Below are 15,795 nucleotides of genomic sequence, written 5' to 3'. Positions count from 1 at the left end.
TGAGGCGTTGGGGGCCGGGGAAACGGAAGTCTTGGAGGAGGTGGAGGGCGTGGGTGGTGTCTCGAACGTCTGTGGGGAGTTCCTGGACTAGGGGGGATAGGACAGTGTCGAGGTAGGTAGAGATGAGTTCAGTGGGGCAGGAGCATGCTGAGACAATGGATCGGCCAGGGTGGTCAGGCTTGTGGATCTTGGGAAGGAGGTAGAACCGGGCAGTGTGGGGTTCCTGGATTATGAGGTTGGAAGCTGTGGGTGGGAGATCTCCTGAGGTGATGAGGTTCTGTATGGTCTGGGAGATGATGGTTTGGTGATGGGGGGTGGGGTCATGGTCGAGGGGGCAGTAGGAAGAGGTGTCCTCGAGTTGATGTTTGGCTTCAGCGGTGTAGAGGTCAGTGCGCCAGACTACCACTGCGCCCCCTTTATCCGCTGGCTTGATGGTGAGGTTGGGATTGGAGCAGAGGGATTGGAGGGTGAGAGGTTGGAGTGGGGGAGGGAGGTAGACAGGTTGAGGCGGTTAATGGCCCGGCAGCAGTTGGAAATGAAGAGGTCGAGGGCAGGTAATAGGCCAGCGCGGGGTGTCCAGGTGGATGTAGTGTGTTGGAGGTGGGCGAAGGGGTCCTCGGAAGGTGGGCGGGGGCCCTGATTGTAAAAGTAAGCTCGGAGGCGGAGGCGACGGAAGAAGTGTTCGATGTCACGGCGTGTATTAAATTCATTGATGCGTGGACAGAGGGGGATGAAGGTGAGTCCTTTGCTGAGGACTGATCGTTCGTCCTCAGTGAGGGGGAGGTCTGGGGGATAGTGAAAACTCGGCAGGGCTGGGAGCTGGGAGCTGGTGTGGGTGTAGAGCTGGGAGTGGGGTCGGAGCCAGTACCTGGAGTGGGTCTGATGGTGGGGGGAATGGGGGTAGAGTCATGAGCAGGGGTAGTGTTCCCCTTGGGGTTCTGGGGGGTGGGGATAGTGATAGTGGGGTCTGTGGGGGGCGTGTCAGCAGAATGCAGGTGAGTGGCGCTGGTGGGGGCGGAAGTGGTGGTGACCACAGCAGTAGGGGTGGCGGAAGTCACTGAGCATGTGACATCAGCGATGATGTGAGAGGCGGAAGTGATGTCACATGTGATGCATGAGGAATTGTGAGGGGCGGAAGCGGTTGTGGGAGTGGCCATGATGGGGGGCATAAGTGACATCATCAATCAGCGTGGGGATAGCAGCTGCATCAGCCGCATGGATAATGGTGACTGAGTAGATTCCGAGGCCAGGGGAATCTTCTGGAATGTTTGAGGAGCGCTGGTTATGGAGGTGGGAGACAGAGAGGGAGAGAGAGAGACAGGAGAGAGAGAGAGAGAGATGGGGGGAGAGAGAGAGGAGAGAGAGAGATGGGGAGAGAGAGAGAGAGATGGGGAGAGAGAGAGAGAGATGGGGAGAGAGAGAGAGGAGAGAGAGAGATGGGGAGAGAGAGAGAGGGGAGAGAGAGAGAGATGGGGGAGAGAGAGAGAGATGGGGAGAGAGAGAGACAGGAGAGAGAGAGAGATGGGGGGAGAGAGAGAGAGGAGAGAGAGATGGGGGAGAGAGAGAGAGGGGAGAGAGAGAGAGATGGGGGAGAGAGAGAGAGATGGGGAGAGAGAGAGGAGAGAGAGAGATGGGGAGAGAGAGAGGGGAGAGAGAGAGAGATGGGGAGAGAGAGAGAGAGAGATGGGGAGAGAGAGAGGAGAGAGAGAGATGGGGAGAGAGAGAGGGGAGAGAGAGAGGGGGGAGAGAGAGATGGGGGGAGAGAGAGAGAGAGGAGGGGGAGGGGGGAGAGAGAGAGAGGGGGGAGAGAGAGAGATGGGGAGAGAGAGAAAGAGGGGAGAGAGAGGGGGGGAGAGAGAGGAGGGGAGAGAGAGGGGGGGGAGAGAGAGAGGGGGGATAGAGAGAGAGGGTGGAGAGAGAGAGGGTGGAGAGAGAGGGTGGAGAGAGAGAGGAGGGGAGAGAGAGGGAGGGGGGAAGAGAGAGGGTGGAGAGAGAGAGGGGGGGAGAGAGAGAGGGTGGAGAGAGAGTGAGGGGTGAGAGAGAGAGAGAGGTGGGGAAAGAGAGAGGGGGGAGAGAGAGAGGGGGAGAGAGAGAGAGGGTGGAGAGAGAGGGGGGAGAGAGAGAGAGGGGGAGAGAGAGAGGGGGGAGAGAGTGAGAGAGAGACAGAGAGAGAGTGAGTGAGAGTGAGAGAGAGAGTGAGAGAGAGACAGACAGAGAGAGAGAGACAGAGAGAGAGACAGAGAGAGAGGGAGAGTGTGTGTGTGTGTGTGAGAGAGAGAGATCGAGAGAAAGAGAGAGACAGAAAGTGAGAGAGAGAGGAGCGGGAGAGAGGGTGGAGAGAGAGTGAGAAAGAGAGACAGACTGACAGAGAGAGAGAGGAGAGAGAAAGTGTCATACAGCACGAAACCAGACGTTTTGTCCAATCAGTCCATGCCAACACAATCCCAAACTAAACTAGTCCCATCTGCCTGCTCCTGATCCATATCCCTCTGAAACATTTCTTATTCATGTCCTTGTCTCAATGCCTGCTGAATGTTGTCAGTGTACCCACATCCATCACTTCCCCAGGGAGTTCATTCCACACACGACTCCCCCACTCCCCCCTACCTCCCCCCCATCCTCTGTGGGTAAAAGATGCCACTCAAGTCTTTCTTAAATTTTAAAAATCTTAAATCTCACCTTACAAGTATATCCCTCACTCGTGAAACTCCCTCACCCCAGGGGAATGGCTTTTACTGTTCATGCTGTGTATACCCCTCGTGATATTATACCCCTCTGTCAGGTCACCCCTCGGCCTCCTACACTCAAGTGTAAAAAGTCCCAGCCTATCCAGCCTCTCTTTATCACTCAAAGCCACCGTGCCTGACAATATCCTGGGAAACCTTTTCTGAACCCTCTCCAATTTAACAATGAACTTCCTAGAACTGGGTGACCAGAACTGGGCACAATATTCCAGAAGAGGTCTCACCAATGTCCTGTACAACCGCCACATGACACCCCAGCTCCTATACACAAGGGTCTGAGCAATAAAGGCAAGTGCACTAACCTCCTTCTTAACCACCCTGTCTCTATGTGACGCAAACATCCAAGAATTACATATCAGAGCCCAATGGTCTCTGTCGAACAACACTACCCAAGGCCCTGTTTTTAATTGTATAATCCCTCCCCTGGTTTGTTTTATCAAAATGGAATACCCCTCGTTTACCCAAATTAAACTCCATCTCCCACACTTCAGCCCATGGACCCAATTGATCAAGATCTCCCTGTAATCTGTGATAATTATATATTACATATTACATTACAGTGTGGAAACAGGCCCTTCGGCCCAACAAGTCCACACCGACCCGCCGAAGCGAACCCACCCATACCCCTACATTTACCCCATACCTAACACTACGGGCAATTCACCTGGCCCTGCACATCTTTGGACTGTGGGAGGAAACCGGAGCACCCGGAGGAAACCCACGCAGACACGGGGAGAATGTGCAAACTCCACACAGTCAGTCGCCTGAGGCGGGAAGTGAACCCAGGTCTCTGGCGCTGTGAGGCAACAGTGCTAACCACTGTGCCACCGTGCCGCCCATAATCTTCTCCAGTATCCACTACAGCGTCAGTCTCCGTGTCACCCACAAACTGACTAACCATGCCTTTTGTATTCTCATCTAAATCATTGATATAACGACAAACAATGGTGGGCCCAGCACTGACCCCTGTGGTACACCGCTGGTCACAGGCCTCCAGTCTGAAAAACAACCCTTCACCATGACCCTCTGTCTCCTACCGTCAAGTCTATTTCGTACCCAATTGCCAAGCTCACCCTGAATCCCATGTGATCTAATTTTACTAATTAGCCTGGCATGTGGAACCTTGTCAAAGGCTTTACTGAACTCCAAGTAAACATTCTCGCCTCATTCCTGATGAAGGGGTCTGGCCCGAAAGGTCGATTTTCCTGATCCTCGGATGCTGCCTGACCTGCTGTGCTTTTCCCACAACACACTCTCAACCCTGATCTCCAGCATCTGCAGACATCACTGTCTCTAAGTAAACAATGTCTACTGCTCTGTGTTCATCAATCCTCTTGGTTACTTCCAAATATTGACTGGGAATACGATAGTTCGAGTACTTTAGATGGGTCAGTCCAATGTGTGCAGGAGGGTTTTTTTTTCTGATACAGTATGTAGCCAGGCCAACAAGGGGTGAGGCCAGCTTGGATTTGGTACTGGGGAATGAACTTGGCCAGATATTAGATTTGGATGTAGGTGAGCACTTTGGCGAGATAGACCACAATTTGGTTACGTTTACTGTCGAGGTGGAAAGGGAGAGGTATATACCACAGGGCAAGGGTGAGAGCTGGGGGAAAGACAATTGCAATGTGATTAGGGCAAGATTTAGGATGCATGGGATGGGGAACTAAACTGCAGGGGACAGGCACAATAGAAATGTGGAACAGCTACTGCGTGTCCTTGATAAGCATGTGCCTGTCAGGCAGGAAGGAAGTGGTCACGCAAGGGAGCAGGGGTTTACTGAGGAAGTTGAATCACTTGTCAAGAGGAAGAAGAGGCTTATGTTAGGATGAGATGTGATGGCTCAGTTCGGGCACTTGAGAGTTACAAGTTAGGCAGGAAAGACCTAAAGAGAGAGCTAAGGAAAGCCAGGAAGGGTCTTGAGAAGTCATTGGTGGAGAGGATCAAGGAAAACCCTAAAGCTTTCTACAGGCATATCAGGAATTAAAGAAAGACTAGAGTAAGATTAGAATAGGAAGGTGTGCATGGAGTCAGTGGAGATAGGGGAAACGTTAAATGAATATTTTTCATCAGTATTCACACTGGAAAAAGACAATATTATTGAGAAGACTCCTGAGATACAGGCTATTAGACGAGATGGGATTGTGGTTCACAAGGAGAAGGTGTTAGAAACTCTGGGAAGTGTGAAAATAGATAAATTCCCTGGGCTGGATGGGATTTATCCTCGGATTCTCTGGGAAACCAGGGAGGTGATTGCTGAGCCTTTGGCTTTGATCTTTATGTCATCATTGTCTACAGGAATAGTGCCAGAAGACTAGAGGATAGCAAATGTTGTTCCCTTGTTTAAGAAGGGGAAGAGAGACAACCCTGGTAATTATAGATCAGTGAGCTTTACTTCGGTTGTAGGTAAGGTGTTGGAAAAGGATTATAAGAGATCGGATTTATAATCATCAAGAGAGGAAGAAGTTGATTAGGAATGGTCAACATGGTTTTGGGAAGAGAATGTTGTGCCTCACAAACTCTATTGAGTCCTTTGAGAAGGTGACAAAACAGGTGGATGAGGGTAAAGTGTTTGATATGGATTTCAGTAAGGTGTTTGATAAGGTTCCCCATGGTAGGTTATTGCACAAAATACTGAGGCATGAGATGGGGGGGTGATTTAGCTGTTTGGACCAGAAATTGGCTCGCTGAAAGAAGACAGAAGGTGGTGGTTGATGGGAAATGTTCATCCTGGAGTTCAGGGACTTATGGGGGTCCCGCAAGGATCTGTTTTGGGGCCACAGCTGTTTGTCATTTTTATAAATGATCTGGATGAGGGCAGAGAAGGGTGGTTTAGTAAATTTGCAGATTACACTAAAGTCGGCAGAGTTGTGGATAGTGAGGAAGGATGGTGTAGGTTACAGAGGTACATAGATAAGCTGCAGAGCTGGGCTGAGAGGTGGGAAATGGAGTTTAATGTGGAAAAGTGTGAGGTGATTCACTTTGGAAGGAGTAACAGGAATACAGAGTACTGGGCTAATGGAATGGTTCTTGGCAGTGTAAATGAGCAGAGAGATCTCGGTGTCCAGGGACATAGATCCCTGAGAGTTGCCACCCAGGTTGATAGGGTTGTTAAGAAGGCATACAGTGTGTTAGCTGTTATTGGTAGAGGGATTGAGTTCTGGAACCATGAGATCATACTGCAGCTGTACAAAACTCTGGGCGACCGCACTTGGAGTATTTGTACAGTTATGGTCAACGCATTATTGGAAAGATGTGGAAGCTTTGGAAAGGGTTCAGAGGAGATTTACTGGGATGTTGCCTGGTATGGAGGGAAGATCTTACAAGGAAAGGCTGAGTGACTTGAGGTTGTTTTTGTTGGAAACAAGAAGGTTGAGAGGTGACTTAATTGAGGCATATAAGATAATCAGAGGGTTAGATCGGGTGGACAGGGAGAGCCTTTTTCCTCGGATGGTGATGGCGAGCATGAGGGGGCATAGCTTTAAATTGAGGGGTGATAGATATAGGACAGAGGTCAAAGGTAGTTTCTTTCCTCAGAGAGTAGTCGGGGTGTGGAATGGCCTGCCTGCAGCAGTAATAGACTCGCCAACTTGAAGGGCATTTAAATGGTCATTGGATAAATATATGGATGAACATGGAATAGTGAGGGTTAGATGGGCTTCAGATTGGATTCACAGGTTGGTGTGACATCGAGGGCTGAAGGGCCTGTACTGCGCTGAAATATTCCATGTTCAATACTTCCTCAAAAAACTCAACCAAGTTTGTGTGAAACGATTTCCCTCACACTATCCCTAATCCAAATACATATCAATCCTGTCTTTCAGAATCACCTTCATGAAGAGAGAAAGTGAGAGAGAGAGGACGTTGCTGGACCCACTCCACACTAACCTGTCACAAACACATCTGTTTACAATTGTGGGCAATACTGGAACTGACCGTCAATACCAGTCTCCACAGTACATTGCATTTAAATAGCACCATTCACATCCTGAGGAAGCTTCGAAGACCTTTGCTGTTGCTTTTTAAGTGAAGTATTGATTGAGCAGTTGGAAAATGTGACAGCCAGTTGGTGCCCACTCAGATCACACAAAGTGCTGAGATAAAAGACAGAATATCGGTTCCAGTGATGGTGTGTGAAGAATCACCCTGGATCCAGCTTTAGTCTCCTGGGTGGTCCCACAGTGACCCATTGACTGTCAGTAGCCGCCCTGTTCCTACTGCACTCACTGTGGATTCAGAAAGTGGAGATTGTGCCTGACTGATCTGCTCAACCCTCTGTCAGGAAAGAACCAACCACATCAACTATGGGATTGTCTGACAGCTGAGTCCTAACCATCGTTCATGACCCACCTTCCAATCCCACAGCCACTTCCATCGAGAAGGACAGGGGCAGCAGATACATGGGACCACCACACCCTGCAAGTTCCCCTCCACTCCCCATCCCGACTTGGAAATATATCACCGTTCCATCACTGCCACTGGGTCAGAATCCTGGAATTCCCTCCCTAAGGGCATTGTGGGTCAACCCACAGCACATGGACTGCAGGGGTTCAAGAAGGCAGCTCACCCCCACCTTCACAAGGGGCAACTAGGGACGGCAACAAAGTCTGGCCCAGCCAGCGACTCCCACATCCCACAGTCGAATAATAACCAAGTAATAATTTGACAAAGGGCCACAATAAACCCTGTGAGTTGACACTGAAGCATTCGAGGTTTAGAAAAAAGGTCAGGTCTGAATGCCACTCTTGGATAGACAGCACAAACAGGGAATGGTTGAACCGGATTGAACAGATACTGGAATTAACTGCCTGATAAACACCCAGTTCCTGCTGTACGTCTGTGGCTTCGCATTGTTAATGAACTAGACCCATGACAGCTCCCTCACTAAACTGAAGCCCATACTCACCCAGAGCGACACAGAGGGACAGCACTATCACCCAGAGCACTCTGCACATCATTCCAGGGTAACAATCCTGTCAGTCTAGCTGCTGCACTTCACAGGAGAGAAATCTCACCATCAAATGTAGCAGAGGCAGAGTCAGATCCGATGGTGTAATGTTTCTGTGTTTTCACAGAACTGCAGGAAGAGGAAGGAACTATTAAAGGGAAGAAAGATGTTACAGACTCTTTGAATTCTTTGAAATATCAATGCTCAATCATAGGCCTGCAGCTGCCCTTAGGTTGGAGATAAAATGAGTTGGTGTCCATGTTACTCCTCGAGATCATACATCCTGTGTTACTGAGTGTGTGAGGATCAGGCAGGGTCAGGAATGGTCACGGAGACATCGTTCCATCACTGGGTTCCTGTCACATTAACATCCTGTTACACTGGGCAAGGTGTCCTGGTATAAACAGTAGATTCCTAATCCAGACACCCATGAATCTGAGTTCAAACCTCACCATTCCAGGTCGTGGAATTCCAATCTATTAAAATCTGGAATGAGAGGTTTAAGGATGACCATGAAAGTGTTGTTGCTGTTGTAAACTCCCATCTGGATCCCTTGTGTCATTTAAAGAAGGCAATGTATTGGTCTAACCTGTATGGATCTCCAGAACCACAACAATGTGTTTTATTTACAAGGGCCACGAAGGTCACTGGCTGGGTCCAGCATTTATTCCCCGTCCCTAGTTGCCCCTTGTGAAGGTGGGGGTGAGCTGCCTTCTTGACCCGCTGTAGTCCATGTGCTGTGGGTTGACCCACAATGCCCTTGGGGAGGGAATTCCAGGAATCTGACCCATTGGCAGTGATGGAACGGTGATATATTTCCAAGTCGGGATGGGGAGTGGCTTGGAGGGAACTTGCAAGGGGGTGGTGTTCCTATGTATCTGCTGCCCTTGTCCTTCTCAATGGAAGTGGTCATGGGTTTGGAAGGTGCTGTCTGATGACCTTTGGTGAATTCTTCTGATCTTTGTTCAGGTTTCCTAGCACCTTCTCCTGAGTGATGGCCACTACATTCAGCTCTGCCCCCTCACTCTCTTGAATTTTTGGGATATTACTTGTGTCTTCCATCGTGAACACTGAAGCAAAATAATTATTCAGCTCCTCAGCCATTGCCTTGTTCCCCACTACTATCTCTCCAGCATCATTTTCCAGCAGCCCAATGTCCACTTTTGCCTCACTTTTGCCCTTTATATATCTAAGGGAACTCTTATAGTCGGAAAGGTCAATGAATAGGGAGGATTGGTGGCTTTCATGAGCTCAGTCACTTTACTGCCTCCACTGGAATTACATTCTAGGTTGAAAGACAAATGGTTGACCTTACTGTTAATTGAGGCTTTTTATTGGCCAGTTAATGAGAATGCAAGGGCCTCATCCAACTGGTACTGGTTTTAAAAGCTGAAATTGTCTGGCTAGCTTGTGACCTTGATCAAAGTGTCTGATCGAGGGATTGGACCTGGGATGGAAGGTCCACTGAGAGTCAATGCCTTTCTCCTCTTGCTGAGTCCTCTATCCCATATTGTCCCCAACCTGCATCCTGCAAAAATCCTTCCACTTTCCAATATTACCTGTGGTGTGTGTTGTTTGACAATCCTGAGATTCCGGTGGGTGTTTTATCTGCAGCAGGCATGGCAGAGCCTGTGGTGAGCATAAGAGCTATCACTTCTGATTGGCTGGTCGCTTTCAGTAGGCGAGACTTTGGGATCTTGACACTAGGGGAAAACCCAACAGTAGGTTCATCATTGTTCGAGTATCTTGTGATTCAGCGGGCCTTCCTGAAGAGAGGCAGCAGGGGTCTGTCACTAGTAGGTGAGGTCCCCATTACCTCAGCAAGATTCTGTCTCATAGGTAGTACTAAGGCTACCAACATGATATAAACAGAAGTAAATTTCATGGGGCAAGTGTCTGAACTGCTTAAAGGTCCACCTGGTACTGAGACAGGCAAAGGTCACGGAAACACACAAGATTCACTGTTTGGGCAGAATTTTAATCATGGCCCTCCATTCACAATGATAGCACAGAAAGTGGGCACTCCTTCTACTCTACTGCCCTTTGGACTGGTTCCCACGCTATTACAATTAAAATTTAGTGTCACAGGAGGTGCATGGGATAACACAGCAAATGAAGCTTTTCAGTGGTAAAACCCAACATCAGCTGACCGTGTAGTAGGAATTGTTAAAGCATCCTGGACAAACAGACTGCATCTTCATCGTGGCCACAATTTTCCTGTTCAACTCCATTGCTGTAAGATTTATTCAGAGCCAAAGATGGCATGGGTGTTTTTCACAGTGGCACTGTGGCTCAGTGGTTAGCGCTGCTGCCTCACGCTGCCAGGGACACAGATTTGATTCAAGCCTTGGGCAGCTGTCTGTGTGGGTTTCCTCTGGGTGCGCCGGTTTCCTCCCAAGATCCGGGGATGTGCAGGAGGGGTGAGTTGGCCATAATAAATTTCCCATCACATTCAGGGATGTGTTGGTTGGGTACATTGGTCAGGGCTAAATGTAGAGTAATAGGATAAGGGAATGGGTCTGGGGGTGGGTTGCTGTTTGGATGATCGGTGTGGTTTTGTTGGGCCGAATGGCCTGTTTCCACACTCTAGGGATTCAATGATTCTATGATTCTAATAGAAATACCAACAAAAAGACCAACTAAAACAATAGCAGCATACATAGCCATATTGATTGGCCAGTTGTACCATGAACCAAAGCCCCAGTCTACGCATCCTGCACCTTCATTCATTTGGGTTGACAGAAGTGTGAATGTTATCAGTATGTCTAGTGATGTTTTCGATAAGATCAGTGACCCCCATGATGCATTTTCCTTTGACTATAGGGCAGACTCCACCTTTCTTCACAAGTATGTAATCGAGAGCATAGTGGTTTTGGGTAAATAGGCGCAATTCTGAAACATGTCCCTAATTTCCGATAAAGCAGCAGTTGACTCATTACCCAAAAGGGTGAGACCACAAATGATATAATTACAGTTTTGATGATGAATTAATCCTGCAGCTCCTCCTAGAGAAAAAAACACTAAGAGCTGCATATCCCGAAGAGTGGGTCTGACTTTTATGCAAAGCCTTTAGATTTTTCATTCTGTGCAAAACTCAGGAGAGAATGAACATTTGACAGGGAAATTCCAATCTTGTTGCCAGATAATTGGACAGGGAACAGTGGTTGGAAAAAGTGTTCCTACAGTTACAGCACGAGGAATACTTACCTTATTCAAGATAAGGTAGTTAGGTGCTTTATTTTGACCAGGTTTAGTATAGATAATAGAGGGACCTTCCCAATAAGAGGCAGGCTGATCTTTGTGACTTCCTGGAGTATGTGGATAGTCCATGATTACACAGGTTGGTCCTGGGCGCTGAGGGTGAAAATCATCTAATTGAATGAGGTGCATCTCCTTATAAGGGATGTGGTTATTATCCCAGCATGGTTCCACCCATCCCGTAATTGGGTAGACATCGGTGCCATTAGGGGTTTCATAATGAAGGTGGGTGTTGTTATCCACCCCCCAAGGGGTTTGACTACCAGCATTAATAGAGACACATTTTTCCTTCAGGCATTCACATGAGATGTGAAGTCTTTCAGAGAAGCAGTGATGACTGGTATACTTTATCATAGCACAGGGGGTAGTCTTAGATACTTTTACATAAGTGCACCCCCATCCTTTGCCATTGTAGCAATTCGGATAGATTATCCCAGATTTATTGGAGGAAGTCCATAAGCAAGTAGCAGGTGGGGATAAATAATAATCAAAAGAAATACTATTTTCTGTAAATGTTTTAGAGCCGTTCCATATCACCATATTAGGATTTGGGGGATAAAAGGGGTCAGAGAGTCTTTTGCTGAAGTAACGGCGTAATATACCACTTCCTCCTCACCAAATATTCTATTATGACCTTCCGAGAAACAAATTGTTAGTGAAGGATAATATTTCGCGTCCTTCTCTTTTATGGTGTGGTCCATGTGAATGGGGGCAAGGCTTACCAAGGTTACCCATAGTACAACTGGAATCAAACTGACACATAACACCTTCACAGGGTAAAGACCATGGGGGCTTGTTCTGTAAATGGACTGTTCGATCTTGTTGATGTAGTTGACCACCACGACAACCATCCTGGGTATTGTTCCACACATCAAAGGAGTCAGTTTCTTGGTATATAAGAACATCTCCCTGGCATAGTTGGTACACAGTCTCTGTTTGCTCAGGATCGCAACAGGTAAACTGTCCCCTCTTGTGCACCGATGCTGGCAATGCCAAGTCCACACAGCAGGGCAAATTTGATCTTTATCATCTCTCCCCTTGCAAGGAGCTCACCTGATGAGCTTGCAATGATGAAGACGACCCCAGACAGAAGGTTCGGTGACCTCTGCAGCAGTTGAGGTGGTGAGAAGGACCTGAAAGGGTCATTCACAACAAGGTTGGAGGTGCAGAGTGTCCATTTTAATAACATATAATCCATTTCCCCCTTGTCCAAGTGTATACAAAATACACATAATCAATTAAACTAGCAGCAAAGAAGGAACACAAACTAATCTAGTAGGGGTCACCCACCTTCTGGTTTGAGTATTGAGGGAGTACCCTATTTGACGCCATAGTCTGAGCTCTTCAGCAGGGCCTCCCCCCGTGATTCCTGTACCTTCCCGAGGTCTGGCACACCCGGCCCAATACTATGTCTAACTGGGATTTGCTGGGTATCCAATAGGATCAGACATTTGGGGTGTAAGGCTGCCTGCTTGGAAGCTGCACCTACTTGCCCATTACTTTAGAAACAGTATCAGTTTCCTCGGCATGAGCCAAACATCTTGATAATTGTCAGATTATGGGTGGCACGGGTGGCAGGTTCGATTCCAGCCTCGGGCGACTGACTGTGTGGAGTTTGCACATTCTCCCCGCGTCTGTGTGGGTTTCCTCCGGGTGCTCCGGTTTCCTCCCACAGTCCAAAGAAGTGCAAGTAAGGTGATTTGGCCATGCTAAATTGTCCCTAGTGTTAGGTGCATTAGTCAGAGGGTAAATGGGTCTGGGTGGGTTACTCTTCGGAGGGTCGGTGTGGACTGGTTGGGCCGAAGGGCCTGTTTCCACACTGTAGGGAATCTGATCTAATTGATTAGACAAAACAGCATTACTGTAACGCTGCCCCTTGGGGGTTAAAAATCTTCAATGTTCCCACAAGGCTCCAAAATTGTAGGTCATATTAAAAGCACAATGAAGAGTCAGTGTATATTAGTAGGTTTTCCTTTTGATAGGATGAAAGCCTGTCGATTCCCCATGCCAGCTCCAAAGTAACATTAAACACACATCACTCCTCACTGGCCACATTTCAACAATGAAAGCAAGGGCCAGGCATTTGCCCCTGGGGTTTTTGATGTCTTGTTGCCAGTCTCAAAGATGAAATGCTGGGGTCTGCCTGTCCCCATTTTCAGGACCCCCTTGGGAAAAGATTGTCCAGCAGTGGTCATCGTTGGCACATGAGGTGGGTTCCACCCCCAGTGGGTATCCTGGTTCCAATCAACCCTGTCAGGGCTGGCACACGGCATCAGGGAGCTGGATATAATCGGTTTTACCTGTAACTTGCATCATGGTTCAGTCCGGTTCTGGCCATCCCAATAGAAAACCACCGCTCACCTCATTTAGATTAGATTAGATTAGATTACAGTTGCGACTGGAAATTCCTGGACTGGTTTGTACTGTTGGTCTGGATCGTGACAGTGACTCCAGCCAGAAAACATTGCAAAAACATAGAGTTAAATAAAGGTAACTGAGCTTCTTGGTTATTGTTCAATGGTGTCACTTCCACCAGACAGATAGGTGCATCTTTCAGTATTGTAACACAAACCATTCATATTCAGGCTACTCCCAGAGTTTTACTGCATTTACATCCGGATCACACTTGGACATATTGAGCAAATTGGGCCGGTTTGGTCTTGCGGTCAGGGGCATGCCTCATTAACATAACTCTAATTCCCGGGATGGGACCCGGTTTAGGATGGCACAGGCCACTTATCCCCGTGACATCGGCTATGAAGACTGGATGCTTCATTTCCAAAAGAAGGAAAGGTTTGTAACTCGTGGATGGTTTAAATTAAGGCAGGGGCCAATCAGGAGATGTTAGGGGCTCAGCGGGGATCCAGGAACAAAATCCCAATCCTCAAAAAAAGTTGGTATGCCAGACATAGGCTCGGGATTCCAAATAGAATCTAAGTTCTTTATTTTACAGTATTGTTACTTTAACCTTGTTTATATAGGCCTCAATCTTCGTGGCCTTACGCCTCATGTCCCTTCTATCTTTTTACATACCCATTCACAGTCACTGAGGTTTGGTCCCCAGCTTTCGGGAATTCCATCTGCTACATACATATATATCCCTATCCCCCAATTAAATGCAAAATTTATTCAACTGGTCATTAATGTATCTTTCCATTCTTTAGTTAGCAATGAATTAATGCAGCTATGCTTCACATTAACCATGAGGCAAAGAGACAGCTCACTGACAATGTGTAAAGGAATAAAACCAAGTGATCCTACCAATTAATTCTGATTTTGTGATTCAGGCTAATACAATTGATTATTAAAAGTAATAAATAAAATAATCATTATCTGTAATTCAGGATGGAAACTCAACAAGTGACTAAGACACTTTAAAAGTCATCAATAAGGGCAGTGTTTGTCACTGGCCACCCGGGTGTTTTCCTATCTTCCTGGCGGTGGAAATTGAATAAAGATTCGTGCACTTTGTGTCTTTCACTGTGTCTCACACCTGCACACACACACCATGGGTGCTGGGGATAAAATAAGCACTACCGCACTTAGGTGGTAGTGTAGGGGTTTAAAAAAAAGACAAAAAAAGAAAAAAGTAAAAGTCATCAATATAAATTAGAAATTCATTTTTGTTAGTACTTAATATTTAAAATGTAAAACAGTTTCCAACTTTGAAATCCACCATAATCACCAGGTTTAGTCCCTTAATGTAAATCCCAGATTAGGTTCAGTAAGTGGTCCTGACCAGTCATTGCTCATTGACAATGCTATAGGCCGTGAAATGACTGCAGCTGCCTTAAGCATTCTTGTCTACTCACATGGTAACAAAAAAACTTCTAATGCAGGAATAATGGCCGAATCCAAAGACACAGATATTAACCATAGGATATTAATTTTGTTACATGATTTATCACAACCTAATATTGAACTGAAACTTCAATTGTCATTGAGGGAGGGGATTCCCTCAATAAGACTACAACTATCCTTACTCATCATCACCAATAAAACACAGCAGTCTTAAAATGAAGTGGAAACAAACGAGTCTGAAACAAAAAAAAAGTTATAATGTTGTCTGCCTCCGTATTAAACTGATTTGAAATCGAGTAAGGTTAGCTTTCATGTAAGGATAAAAGAGATTAGTTTGAAACTGACAGTAGGGCAGTCATGACCTGTAAAAAGAACAGGAGTTAACACTTTATTTCATAATCACTGAAGGATCCTTAACCTTCAAAGAAATCATGTTAAGTTTCCAAAATTCAAATCAGATTCAAAACAGTCCCGGATCTCAAGCTCCAGGGAACAAAGCACAAACATTCAATCACCAACAAACAAATGTGCATTCAAACCGAATCACAAAGGGTTAAACTTTCTATGAGTCACACACACAGACACACGCAGACACACACAGACACACACACACACAGACACACACACACACACAGACACACACACACAAACACACACACACACACAGACACACACACACAAACACACAGACACACACACACAAACACACACCCACAGACACACACACACACACGTGGACACACACACACAGACACACACACACACACACACACAGACACACAGACACAGACACACATATACACACACACAGACACACACACATCAGACACACACACACATCAGACACAGACACACATACACATACAGGCACACAGACACACACACACTCACACACAGACACATACAGAGACACAGACACACATACACATAGACACACACACAGACACACGCACACTCACACACGCAGACACACACACACAAACACACAGACAGACACACGTAGACACACACACACACACAGACACACGCAGACACACACACACA

General features: G+C 47.0%; 1 protein-coding gene across 1 annotated transcript in view; it reads right to left on the bottom strand.

The window, feature by feature from the left end:
- Positions 1-7,787, bottom strand: part of LOC148148887 (junctional adhesion molecule-like) — a 71,492-nt gene extending 63,705 nt beyond the window's left edge. The window contains exon 1 of the mRNA XM_087991021.1: positions 7,651-7,787. Coding sequence (XP_087847147.1) covers positions 7,651-7,702 — 52 coding nt within the window. The 5' untranslated portion in view covers positions 7,703-7,787. The remainder of the gene's footprint in view (positions 1-7,650) is intronic.
- Between the last annotated feature and the right edge of the window lie 8,008 nt (positions 7,788-15,795).

This window comes from Chiloscyllium plagiosum, unplaced genomic scaffold (genome assembly GCF_037043375.1).
Source record: "Chiloscyllium plagiosum isolate Xiang-an unplaced genomic scaffold, Cpla_swu_hap1 HiC_scaffold_10, whole genome shotgun sequence".
In the NCBI taxonomy this organism is placed as follows: Eukaryota; Metazoa; Chordata; class Chondrichthyes; order Orectolobiformes; family Hemiscylliidae; genus Chiloscyllium; species Chiloscyllium plagiosum.
This window is presented reverse-complemented; position numbering and strand designations above follow the sequence as displayed.